Source organism: Falco punctatus, assembly GCF_963210335.1.
Source record: "Falco punctatus genome assembly, chromosome: 4".
NCBI classification, from domain to species: domain Eukaryota; kingdom Metazoa; phylum Chordata; class Aves; order Falconiformes; family Falconidae; genus Falco; species Falco punctatus.
This window is the reverse complement of record NC_137583.1, coordinates 103437655-103451879: the sequence shown is the minus strand read 5'-3', so window position 1 is coordinate 103451879 and position 14225 is coordinate 103437655. Positions and strand designations below refer to the sequence as shown.

The window sequence follows — 14225 nt, the reverse complement described above, 5'->3', positions numbered from 1 at the left end:
ACATACACACGAACATCCATTCACCAATAAAGAGCCATTCAGATCCCACTAAATAGTACAGCACATTGTATCCATTCACGGCATTTGGATTTACCTTTTTTTTAGTAACCCTCAGGGCAGGAAGGGAAATTTTCTTCTGTCTTTATCCAAGATCTGTTTTATACCATGAGGCAACTGAAGCAAGAACCAGGTTCTCCATATAACATGGCCATCATATATTAAACTGTTTAGTCTTGGTGATGTATTACCACAAACTTTAAACTGATCCTCTGAGCTTGACAAGAAACAGCAGTAATGCAAGTCACAACACAGAAGCCAACATGCTATCTTGGAGGTATGTATTCTTTACTCTGAAGTAGAAACTCATGCATGTTGTACACTTGCATTTCCAGAAATGCATACATACAAGCATGCATATAAACACAGATATCCTTCCTGTCACTTCCACAAGAACTTGGCTTCATTGCCTTGACCAGCCACAGCCTCCTTGGGCTCGTAACAGCTTCCACAGCACCATTCTCAGCCCTGACACCCATACTGCCATTGTCTGGGCTTCTCCCCAGCTCTTGCCACCTCTGCAGCCTCTAAAACAAACTTAAGCCTCTGGAGGTACTGCCACCACTCTCTAGAAGCTGTTTCTGAAAGCAGTTACATTTTTCCTGGTTCCCTGGTGCCTTCGCTGCCGCCAAGTTCACCTCGGGGCTATGACTCCTAGTACCTGGAAGTGGACACTTGTGACTTCACTCAAAATACACACCAGTGGTAATTTCAACTCAAAGCATTCTGCAGCAACCTCTTATGGCAACGGACTACAGCTTCAGCTGCTTGAAACTCAAGTTGCTTGACCAGTGGTCGTCAAGCCCTACAGATTTATTCCAAGGATAGCTGAAGAAAAATAAGCCTTTTGTCAAGAAGCTGAAGTTAATAGTTTGTGAATTCATTAATCCACAATTTAGCTTTTGAAGTGTAGACCTACTCCTCCGCCCCTTCCCCAAAGAAACAGGGCTACAGAGCTGATATATATGGAGTGGCAGGTAACTGCACACCCCTTGTACACACTGAAGCATATCATCCAGAAAAATACAGGTCTCTGGTTTGAGACCTACTGTTTTAACATGCAAATTCTCACCTTTACATTGCCTTCAGGATCCGGAAGTTTATCACTGTCAGACGCTAGCCTGGGCTACCATAAATGCAAACACAGTAAATATCCAGTCATGCAACAAACCACTGAACATGACAGAGAGGAATTAGTCACCTTATTTAACAAAGCAGCATATTCCAAGTTATTTGCTTTATTAGGATTAGCTAAAATCCCATATAATCGAATGGGTTACAGTACTTCAGCCCCATCACTGATGAGAAAAGCACACTGAACTTTCTCGTTTGCCTGTTTTTCCAAAAGGTTCTGTCCATTCAAAGCATGAAACGTAAGTAGCAGGTATATTCTTTGGCCTTGAGCATATCAAATTTCTTCAGTTCCCTATTTATATTTTGCCCTTCATTTCCACTTTTTTATAGCAAAGGCAACTGACTCACGCCCAAGAATTACAAGCCTCAGACTAACACTGTCTTCACTCAATAGAACATGACCATCTTCTTCCTTAACCATAAGCCAACAGGCTACCTATGAAGCACACTTGCACTGTACAGAAGTTAAACAGTTGTGATTTATGGCTATAAATGGACCATAATTTAAGTACATTTAATCATGTCAAACCATGTTTTGGCAAAGTTTATTAATAATGTCAAACAAAAGCACCTGGTGAACAGCTGTTCCATTAAAAAAAAATTAAGATATTATCCTACCCCTAATTAATTTGTTCTCATTCTTGGGGATCAGGCATTTAATCTTTTTCAGGTCCCCTGTTTTGAACACTTGAATCTATAATTTTACTGTGAATGAACGTTTATTTTCAAAATACTGACTTTAAGGAAAAATACTCTCAACTTCTCAATAAACTAATCTTTCTCAGCTGAAGCTCTACCTAGAGCATCTGGGCATAAAACAAGACCCAAGCATATTTATACTTACCATACACAGAATCACATACAGTTACCTATTTCAGTAAAAGTAAGCAAAGTACAATACAAAATATACTGAAAACAAGCTCTGGTTACAAAACCACTGCAAGCATTTTATACAGCATCAGCAGAATCAAGGCAGGTAATGGGTGGCAACACTAATGCCAAAACCAGGACACCCACCACCACCAAAAAAAAAAAAAAAAAAAAAACCACAAAAACACAGCACCAAAACCTGGTTGATGTTCTTCCTTTTTTAATTGGCATACATCAGCAGTTTTAAAAACTCCAGAATTTCCACAAAAATCAGTCAGAAAATGTTTAATAAACTTGCCTGTATTTAGAATCTAAAATTAAAACTGTCCAATAACTGGTTCGATACGCTTAATTTATAACCTGAAACGTATGTCTCCAACCTATCATTACCTAACTATCTGCAATTCAACCAAATATTAATTACAAGAGTATCTGGCTCCTTAATTTCCTTTTTGATATCTCTCAATGGCAGGCAAGCACAGCAATGCTAATAAAAAAAAAATCAAGCTAAAGAAGGAAAGGATCTCTGCTACTCCTAAGTTTTATCGCTTCCTTAAATGAGTCATAATAATAATAATAATAGTAATAATCAGATGCTATCTGTTTGTTTTTATATAAACAGTTTTAAAATACATGGCTGGTAGGGTGTAGTCATTTGACAAACAAAATGAATTTACCACCAACAGTAACACCAACTGTGGCTATTCACCAAGAAGCATCTCATTTCCTTTTTCATACACAAAGCCTGTCTGGAAATACGCTCGACATGTTAAAGAAATGCATGAGCTTACATAATAGTATATCTCCACAACAGTACTGTACAAGCCAAAGGAAAAAAAAAAAAAGGCAAAAAATCACTAGCCTAAAACAAGCGGTTGTTTAAACATGATCTTTCCAATAGCTTTTCTTTCAAATAGAAAGAAGCAATAAATCCAGCAGTAGTCTAAATAATCCTTATTGTTTAGAATGCTTATTAAACAGCTTGCAGTCAGTCCTTTGACTTCAACAAATTAAATCAGAGAACCCAGAGAAGGATTCCTTCTTTTAAGTGTTCTTTCTGGGGAGCAACTGGAAAAGAAGATACTCCAGTTTTAGCTAGCACTAGTATGCACCGGTAGCATCATTCAGTTCAAATCCCTCTATAAAAGAGACAGAGGTGAAGAAAGTAATTCCTAGCACACAGACCAAAGCTGCAGTGTTTTCACCTGCAACAAATTATGTTCACAGATACCACAGAGAAAAAGAAAATTTAGTCTTTTCAATTGAAGCATCTCCAGTATGGCATAACTGTCCCCTCTTTACATAACAGCATTTAATAAATACCTCATTAAGTATTTCAAGGTAAGGGAAAGAGCTGTGAAAATCTGTTGTTTGGTCCCTCCAAGCTGAGAAGCCAAGAAGTTACACAACATCATCAGCCAACACAATGGCACCCACCAACTAAAAACATTAATGATTATTATTAATTAATAGCTGCCTTACACAAATAGCAGTCATTACAAGCAAGCTTACAAAAATGGAGTTGTTTAACATAATATTGACATGATGTGTCTATCAGAAGCCAATTGCAAGCAGAACAAAACATTCATGCAAGCACATGTGCTTTAAATCTATATGGTGAACAGAACTAAATGGTAAAGTTTAATAGTTGAACATGAACACGGGCACAACTCCTCCCAGGGCTCAGCCAAGCGAGCCAGCTAACAGATGTGACAGCAGTTTACAGGACAAAGCTACAAAGAGCCCTGGAACACCATCCAAGGTTGTGCGACATGTTACAGGGTGAAGTCTCCACCACCAGCTGCACCAGCTGTCCCTCATCACACATCAGATCCCAGCTCCAAGAACTGCACAGGGAAGATGTCACCATCCAGGTGCTGGGCTGCAGGGAGCATCTGCTGCTCCTCCCTGGTGCTGTTGATAGAGTAGTATGCTATCTCTGAGGTGCGAGTGGCCAGGTGAGAGAGCTGCAAGAGGGGATGAACACACTGCACAAGAAGGAAGATAAGCATGAGGTCCTAGAAGGTCTGCTGCTCGCCGAGTAACATTTTGGAAAGGCCGAGGCTCATCTAGCCCTCAAACTGTTGCACTTTCCTGCTTATCCGTATGAACACCAGTGACACTTCCAAAAAGCTATCACTGAGCAAATCAGAAGTGGCTACTGAGCACCGAGGGCAAGGGTGAAGAGGCCCAGGTGGCGTTTCTCAGTCTCTCCAGTGAGAATCAAAAGGCTCAGGGCAGAGCAGATACATGCAGAGGGTCAATACGTGGTTATTGGCAGTGCTTTTACCGCTATGACCACAGGAACCTCTTTCAGGAACAAGGGTCCATCGGACAAAGCGTGGCAGGAGTATCTTTGCCACAAAGCGCATTAAGCTTGTGAATAAGACTTTAAACTGGGCACAGTGGAGAAAGGCTGTCACACTTCAGAGAAAAAAAGTCACAGGGAACACATGGCAAAAGGCTCTCGCGCTTCCCTTGTGAAAGAGGCACACCTGGGGCACCCTGTCCCACGCGCTTCCACACCGGCACACACGGCATGGGAAGTAACAGGAGGACTTGGTCCGTGCACCATTGCAGAGCTATAACCTCCAGGAATTAGTGACAGCGGGGTGGCTCACGGCTGGAGTACTGCAACAGATGGATACAAGCACTTGAGAAAAGCCAGAATGTAAAGTCGGGGAACATGGGGTTCAATCTATGCAAAGGGCTGGCTACAACAAACACTCCTTGCCTCTGAACAAGTGACAAGACAGTCAAAGACCTTATTTGTAAGGATCAGAGAACAGTCCAACATGGGTGATGCTATGCTAGGTGCCTGCTACAGACCTCCTTTTGAAGGAGGGGAAGTAGAAGATGCCTTCATTCAAAAGCTGGTGGAAGTGTCACAATTGCAGGTACACACTGGGGCATGCTGGTAGTGTGTGGCCAAGCACAAGCACTCCAGGGTACTTCTTGAGTGTGTTAAAAATCATTCTTGGTGCAAGTGATCAATGACTAGTGAAGATGGTCTGCTGGACGTGTTGCTCACAAACCATGGCAGTACCAGAAACGTGGAAGTCAAGAGCAGCCTTGCCCTAAGCAACCATGAAATTGTGGAGCTTAAGGTCCTGAGAAAGGCAAGAAAGACAAACAGTACAGTGTACAGCGCAAGACCCAGTGCATACAGTTACAATATGACAAGTCAGGAAAGCAGATTCCAGCTTGTTCAGGGATCTTCTTGGTAGAATCTCACGGAAGACTACCATGAAGGGTGACTGGAAAGCCTGTGAGACCTGCCTGATCTTCAAGGATAGACTCCTGAAAGCACAAGCAGGACGATTCCTGCATGCTGGAATTCAAGCAGGCCTGACAATGGACCAGCATGAAAAAAAAAAAAAAAGGGGAACCTGTAACTGAGCTCAAATGCAAAACATGGAAGGTGAAAGCAGGACTGGAGGAATACACAGACATTATCTAATCACGCAGGGGTGGAACATGGAAGGTGAAAGCAGGACTGGAGGAATACACAGACATTATCTAATCACACAGGGGTGGAGTTAGATAAGCCAAAGCTCTGATAGAGTTGAAACTAACAATGGATGTGGAGGGCAGAATGAAGGGAAGAAATCACATTTTTATTTTTTTCCTCCAAAACAAATTATACAACAGGAACAGAAAGTAGATCTGCATACACAAGGTGTTACACACTAACATCTGCTATATATCCTTTTCTTACAGATCTAATGAATCGGGGCTTCTAAACGTGAACTTGACATCTGATCAGTTAGTAATAAACATGATTTACAACCTTATTCATAACCCTGACTAAAAGAAAGAAATCACACATGCTTCCACTTAGCATGACTTTTGAGATTCAGAACACAACAGCCTGAATCTCTTAATATGGCAACAGATTGCTTCCATGAGAAGCAATCACATTCCAGAGATGTACACCAAACGAGATTTTATTACAACACCTCTATGAACACAGGTTTGCTTAAACCTCTTTCTGTTCTTTGGTGACACAGACAAACAAGACAGCCTGATTAGAGATTCTCTAGCCTTCTGGTTACACACTGCTACTGAAACAGTCATGGTTTTCAGGAGTGACATTCGTCGTTGAAGCAAATTCTTAGCTTTTTCTAGCAAGGAATAATTGGTTGGAAAGAAGAAGGTTGATTATCCTTGCCATAAGCTAGGTATTCACAATCACTTAGCTGTCTTTTTCTTCATCCCAGAATAGATCCCAGTCAAGACACAGCCAGCATATATTTAGTAGACATTAGTCATGGAAAAACTAGAGGAATAGTCAGCGCAACAATGGGGGGGGTGGGGGGGGTGGCGGGGAGCAGAATTTTGACTTTACATTTTAGGGAAGTGTAGTTTTTCAAGACATGCTGTTCACATACACACTCAATACACACATGCCCCCATACTGAAAAGACAACTGAAAAAAGTCAAGTTTTCACGAGTCCTCAGTTCCCCTCAGCTAACAGACCGTGGGTAGTACGGCTGTACTGTAGAAGGAACAGTGGCAGAGGCCAGAGCAGAAGGTCAATCAGCAGAATTCCAACATACATCAGTGGGGGGGGTGGGCGGGGGATGCTGCTCTGTAACTAATTCCCCCTTCATCTCTGCAGCCTCTGCCCACATGCCTCATTCACAGGAAGCTCCCGTTTGTTTGAAAACAGGCTCCTGAAATTCTGTTAAACCGACACACCACTTTGACAACAGGTGCCCAGTCAGGAAACTTCTACTGAAGACTCTCTCTCAGTTAAAAAAACTTCCAAGTCTGTTTTTAACTTTAAAAATATTTTGATATTTCAGGATACTGTCTCAGTCATACTGCCAACAAGACAAGTCTAGATGCCTTCCAGCACAGCTACGTCTCACAAAAAGTATCAGCATTCATTCTGTAACATTTGTAGAAAATTTAAACTTCCAATGAGACTGAGTAAATAGACCAAAAAAAAAAAAAAAAAAATCAACAAAAACTGAGTCACAAAAATCTCAAAATCTCTCACAGCAGCTATCTGGGGAAGAAGATGACACACCTATATCTCACAAAATACCATAGATTAAGAGAGTTCAAAATGAAGATGTGAATACGGTTCTACTCTTCAAGTTAATACTGTGTTCACCAAAACCAGTCTTCAGTGACAAAGACCTGAAAGAGTCGGGGAAAGGGAAGGTCTATCAGGTACATTACTAAGTACAAATACAGGGTAAAGAGGCAAACTCTTAAGAAACACCATAAATATACCTTTTAGAAAAGCACATGCTGAAGGAGTATACAAGATGATACAACAAGTACAGCACTGCGAATACTTCTACTAAAATGGGACTTGCTAAAATTAATAAGCCTGGGGTGTTTCAAGGTTATGAAGCACTCCAGCATTGCTGAAAAGACAACTTGTGCCAGTACACCCGAATAGGACAACCATTCCATTACATAGCTTTGAGTCAATTTAGTTTAAAGCACTAGAGAGCGGATGGGAAATCTCAGTTTGTGCTAAAAGCCTTTCCAGGGTGGAAGTCACAAGAGCATCCACACAGTCGGATACAACACTGCGGATCAATATTCCGAAACATTACTTCAGGCAATACAAGATGCACATGGCTACTCACATGACACTGGACAATTTACAGAAATAACTGTAATTCCCATACAGCACAAACATTCACTCTTTTTTGCACATTTATGAAAATGGAATAACCTTGCTGCTGTACAATCCTGGCACTGTTATTGGAAGAATAAAACATTTAGTCTTCTCTGTAGACAAAGTAATGATAGATAACTATGACCCATACTCTAAAGACAAAATGACTGACAAGACACTTAAGAAACAAAGTTTGGAAAACCTCAGGTAAATAGGCATGCCGATATGTAACTAAAACGGCTCCATCTACTGGTTAAAATAGACATTTCTTTTGTCATGCCATGCCCGCTCTACTGCTGCGAATTTAGCTCCCAGTGAAACAAGGAACTCGAGGGTGCCAAGCACAAACACAGACAATCCCTTCTAATAACCACTGACATATGCTGGCAAGGTAAATAATGCATGCTTGCATAATTGATGTATATTCTCAGTAACACACAAAAAAAAAGCTTCTAAGGTGTCAGGACTGACTTTTTAAATTCAAATGTTGCACTTTTTTAAAAATAATGTAATATTTTCACCTACTGCTAATTGTGCAAATGTAAATTTACAAATACTTACTTAATAACATTGTAAGATCATCTGTAGAAGAATCACTAGTCTCTTTTTTGCATTCAGACATACTGACCTAGAGGGTTAAGAAGAAGTTTGTGGTGCTCTTCTCCATCTGCTTATTTACCTCATTTGAATCCCACTATTCATATCACTATTTCAAAACATTAGCTAGATAGCTATCTTAATTTTAGCAAAAAATTTGAAATGTCCCTAAACTTTATTATTCCAGAATACACTATACCAAAAGCGTGACAGTATTCTTTGGAGACCTCTATCTAAGTTTTTGTATATTCAAGCTATACTCTGTATTTTATCAATCACTAGTTATAGAGCAGTTCTAGTTACTAGGTACTACTTCAGGGCCACTAAAGATCTCATGTAACAGATATCCTCGTGTAAAGGATATCAATATTCAAAAGCCAACAACAATCACGGTGACACGTCAAGTCACCTATAGAAACATATCAATCCCATGGATATAGGCAACAACTACTCAACTTAGTACACCCTACAGCTTATTTCGGACAGCAAACAGAACTACTGCAATGAAGCCTAAAGAAAGTTCCTAGGTGATACACCAAGTTTTTGACAGCCACAGTAACTTTTTTTAAGAACTCAAAAAGACTGCCAGCACAGACACTTATTTTAACCCAGAGGTGGTCAGAGACATCACTTACAGCCCACTGCGCGCACGGGTCAAGTTGCACCCTGCTCAAACAGCACAATACAGAAAAGCAGCTTGTCTCTTAAAAGTCATAGATCCAAGACTACAAGTTTGTCAAGCTAGCAAAATTTTCTCTTATCAGAGGTATTTAGCTAAGGCACTGCCACACCAGTCAGTAGAACTGTACTGCTTTAACTTGTGGAGAGCACGTGTTCAGCCAGATGCCACAAACTTGTGGGGGAGGAAAGTTTCCTGCACAGTCCTCAATTATGCAGTACAAACATACCCTCAGTTACCCCTGTCCAGCCACAAAGGGACAACACCAGTTCAAATACCAAGTTAAATAAAAAACGAAAAATACGTATATATACCAGCATAATATTCTCATGATATTCTTCAGAGACCTGTCATTTGACTTACCATCACAATAGCCACATGTCAAATAAGAAAGCCAATATTCACACAAAAGAATGCTTTCCACTATTTAATTTCTACACCAGTAAGTCATCAAAGATAGTGGAAAGATGTGAATTACGTAGTCAATTCTGTAAAACTTTTGTTTTACTGTACTGATGCTACTTATATTCTTACATACAAAGTACCAGCTAGGTAAATCAAGACTTAGAACATATTTTAATAGGAATTGTTTTAATAATCACCTAAGAGAAGTACTACATAGCTAGGCAAAGTTACCAAGCTACCCTGAAACGCATTAACTGGACCAAAGCTTAGTTTGGCAACCATGTATTCCAGTCTAGCTGCCCCCAAATACCTGGTTCACCCTTGCAATCCATTCATGGAAATGAAGTTATATTTAAGATTTTTCTTGCAGAGAAAAAGCACTTTGTATTTTTTATTATTAAACTGTTGAAGTTATAACTGCCACCGGATTCTAACAGTTAGGATACTTCTCACCAATTTCTGCATTTTTTTATTTCAAGTGGCTCTGCTATCTGTTACCCTATACTCCTATAAGCCTTTACGGGTTTTTTTATGGATTTGAAGTACCAGACACTGTTGCATTAAAAAGATGCATCAATATAAAGGAACGGACAGACCCCACTGAGGCAATGATAGTGTTGGTGAAGTGGGCTGAACCTGAAAAAGTCTTCAAATGAAGCCTGAAGCGAAAGCCCAAAGCTGTCACCGAAACACAACCACTGTTGAACAGGGAAGTCTAAGCCCCACCTGATAATGTGCATGCACAGCCGTTAAAAAATAGAAGAGGTAGCAAACCACATAGCCACTTCAGAAAAAGCACAGGGACACTAATGCCCTCTTCAGTTAGACATGGCAGACCACATTACTTCGATGCTTTGATTAGGAAAACCAAAAGGAAAAGCCTGGAAATATGCCCTTCTCCAACAAGAGCCACTTTCATTTCTATCATCACCTACAGCAGATTAGCAATAAAAAGATTTGTTTCATTGAAAGAAAGACTATACAAAGAAACATAAACTCATTATTCAGCCATACTGCATGGTCTATGAACTTGTGAACATTTTATGATATACATGAAGTAGTATCAAATACTAAAGAAAAGTTTCCATATACTTTTTTTTTTTTTTTTTTTAAGATAAAGTGTTTTGAAAATCTTACCTGCAAAATACCTAGAGACAAAACTACAATATACATTGTTTTAAATGCTACTTACAGGTATTGCAAAGAAACCCACTGAACTATCTGGTAATGAACACCATACTGATAAAAGTTTGAACAAAGATCACTGGCACACAACATTAAGCATTTTAATACCACCACTGTAACTGTCAAACTCAGCACTGTGTAGAACGCAATATACTAAAACGCTTCACTCCTATTTAAACAAACCAAAAAAAGAATGACCCTAACTAAGTAGCTGTCGAAGGAAGAACAAAAACAAGACAAGCATTCAACAGCTGCTTACACTCACAACTTCCAGCTATTTTCAACTCAGACTTCCTCAAGCTGTTGCTCATCCATTTACTCATCTCAATGCATCTGTCTTCCTCTGCTTGCCCAACCTCCCCTTAAATCCACAAAAGCTTCTTGCGTGCACATCATATAGCAAGTGTAACTGTGAATTCCCTACACTGACTGAAGAACCAGCTCCTTTTGTTTGCCCTGAACCTAGCACCTAACTGATTTGACTGTGTGCCTCCTCTTCCATCTTCACCTGCTCTCTTCACATAAGCTTTACAGAGCCTTACGATATCATTGTCCCATCGTCTCTAATAGGCTGGCAAGTCCTGGCCTGTTCAATCATTTCTCGTCTAAGAACTAATACGTATCTGGTTGCCCTTCAGTGAACCAGCAAACCGTTTCCAATAATAATGCATCTTGTCTAAGATGAGGGGCAGAACAGCTTATAGTACACACGGCATTAAAGAACCAGGGAATTACACAGTGATGTTTTTTTCCTGTTGTATTCTCTACTTGTCCCAGATGTTCCGATCATTGGTGGCTCTCTAGTTGTAACCACAGAATCACAGAATACCAGGTTGGAAGGGACCTCAAGGATCATCTGGTCCAATCTTTCTGGACAAAAGCACGATCTAGACAAGATGGCCCAGCACCCTGTCCAGCCAATCTTCAGAATAACCATAGCAGGCATTCTGTGTCACCTCCCCCTTCTGACTTACACATACACACTGCCACCAAGCAGGCTCCTCAAAAAACCAATATCCTAAAGACTCGATGATTCTCCTCTTTTAGACCAGACCTAAAATACAAAACAAGGTTAAAGGGTGTATTTTATACTTCAGATGAAAGATATCCAGGGGGGCCCTGACTGACAGAGATGCTCCTCCACGCAAAAAGCACCAGAGGTTACTTATTACACTGATTTACCGACACCGGAGGAAGGAAGAAAAGGAAGTGTTTGGGAGTTCTTTGATTATGTTTCTGTATTTTTTAAGACCTCAGCACTTAACTTCTCAGACTTGATTCACACTTTCTACAAAGTCCTTTCATCTTAAAGAGACATTTATTTCTGAAAAAATTATGCACATGTAAGCAGTTTCAGCAAGCTCTGCCAGCAGGAAGGTGGCCTGTACTACCAGAAGCACAGGATTAGAAAAATCAAGTTGAGCTGTATTGTCAAAAAAGCTTGTATTTTGGACTAACTTTGGATTAGTTTTCATGTATATAAAATTATCTCTCTTGCATACAAATACCACAGCAAATCCAACACTGCTATACTAGGTAACTGCCCAAAGATCAGCATGTCCTCTCTTTTAAGCCCTTTGCTTCATGTGTTCTCCTTAGAAATTCCTTTTTTCTAGTTCCTACCCATCCTCTGCGCTCTCTCTTTTCTAACAATTTCAGTTTTGTCTCAGCTGCAGTTACCTCCTGAATACACTTCAGCGCCAAGGTCAGGCTCCTGACCAGGCATCACTGTTGTGAGGAAACCAACTTGGACCACTCCACCGAGCACCACTTCACCACACCTACATCAGGAACGACTGTGCAGTGGTACAGTAGCTTATGCCTCTGTCCCAAAAGCCTCTAGTTAATTTCTGGTACTACAGAACCTAAATGACTCCTGCCAAGCCCAAGCCCGACAAATGTGCTCAGGGCAGGCCGACTTTCATGAAACCCGCACTCCTTTTCTCATTTGGATTCACCTGAGGGTAGCCATTAGCATCTTCCACTTTAACCTCATGCTTTTGCAACTTGCTTCATACAGCGTGGCATCTCTTTAATAGATGGGAGTTTTCTCCTGCCCGCTAAGAGATAGCTTTTACAGAGAAGCAAGGTAGTTTTAATACAAATTAAATATAATGAACAGTCTGCCCTTACCAAAAATTTATCCTGGAACAAACTAACATGAATTGGGAGATGTCTTTTTGGGGTCGAGTCAAGAAGGTGGAGAAGCGATCTCTTAACAGATCTATGAAACATTTAAAGGTGAGCACATACATTAATTTCTGAAGCCAACATACAAAGACTGTAATAATCTGAGGAATTTGCAAAGTTCACGGACCTCTGAACCACTAAGTTGCCAACGCTCCCGTTATAACAAAGGAAAGACACACTAAACGCACTGATGTCACAGGAAACGAGTGCTTCATTGCTATTGCCAATTTTATCAAATGTGACTCAAGCCTCTCCTTGGAGGGTAGCAGAAAGATGATGAAAACTCACGTGTTTTCAGCGTTATTTCTCCGCCCGCCACAGCGTTCTTTGTGTCACAAACCAGACATCCCTCCTCTCCGGGCACGGAAAACAAGTTGCCGTGCGACACCTTTTCAGTAAGGGCCTTGGAGGAGAACATCGGAGCGAGGGCTCAGAGCCTCATTAACAAAATCCAGACCTTGAGTCATCCGAAGGGAGGGGAAATTACAACTGTGGAGCCACATGTATTCCTCAGTAGCACAGGAAGTCAGGCAGCACATGCCTGCCGCACCGTGCCGCCGGCCGGGAAGGGAACGAGCCCACGCTCCCCGGTTCTGTGCGCCCGCCGCCAGGAACACCGCCCGCCCTCCCGCCCCGAAAGCCGAGCAGCCCCCAGGGGCCCCGCACTCGCCACCTGCCCTGGCGCCGCGGGCAGCTCGCCGCCGGCCATGTGTGCGCACTTCGCCCTCGCCCAGGAACTCGTCAGCGAGCGGGGCCGGGGACAGGCAGAAAGGCGAGGCCAGGGGCGGCCGCGCCGCCCACCGCCGGCGGCACCAGCCCCGCGGGGATCCTCACAAAGGAAGGGGGGGGACGGGGCAGCCGCCCAGCGCGCACCGCCACGGCGCCCGGGGCCGCCTGCGGAACAAAGGCTCCCGCCGCGCCGGTGTTGGGGGGGGGGGGGGGGCGCACGAGGCCGGCACGCGGGCACACCTGCGCCCTCCCGCCCCGCGGTGAGGGGGGGACCGGGAGCCCGGGGCGCGCAGCTACCTGCGGCGCTGCTTCCGCGTCCCGCCGCCGCCGAAGGGAGGGGAGCGGAGCCGGAGGAGGGCCCCCGCCGCGACCCCTTCCCCGGACAAAAGCGAGGCGGGACGGCCCCGCGCACGACGCGGGCGGCGCTGTCCCGCAGCGGCCCTTTGTGCGCCCCACACACACCCCGCACCCCACCCCGCGTTACCGTGGTGAGCAACGGTCTCATCTGCTCGCCCGCCCGCTCCTCTTCCATCGCGGCTCCCGCCGATACGGCCCGGGCGCAGGACCGGAACGAGCGGCGAGCGGGGGCCGGGGCTGCGCGACTGGCTGCCTAGCGGAGGCGGGCGGCGCTGGTGCCCTCGGGACGGGGCGGCCGCGACTGCTCCGCCGCGCCGGGGGCCGAGCCCAGACCGCCTCGGCGCGCCCGCTCCCCCCGCCCCACGCGCGACCGGCAGCGC

The 14225-nt window shown here is 43.2% G+C and overlaps 1 protein-coding gene across 2 annotated transcripts in view; it reads right to left on the bottom strand.

The window, feature by feature from the left end:
- The window catches only part of SLC4A7 (solute carrier family 4 member 7), a 97625-nt gene extending 83453 nt beyond the window's left edge, over positions 1-14172 (bottom strand). For both annotated transcript variants that reach the window (XM_080385809.1, XM_080385805.1), the window contains exon 1: positions 13973-14172. In XM_080385809.1, coding sequence (XP_080241935.1) covers positions 13973-14020 — 48 coding nt within the window. In that variant the 5' untranslated portion in view covers positions 14021-14172. The remainder of the gene's footprint in view (positions 1-13972) is intronic.
- Positions 14173-14225: the final 53 nt, after the last annotated feature.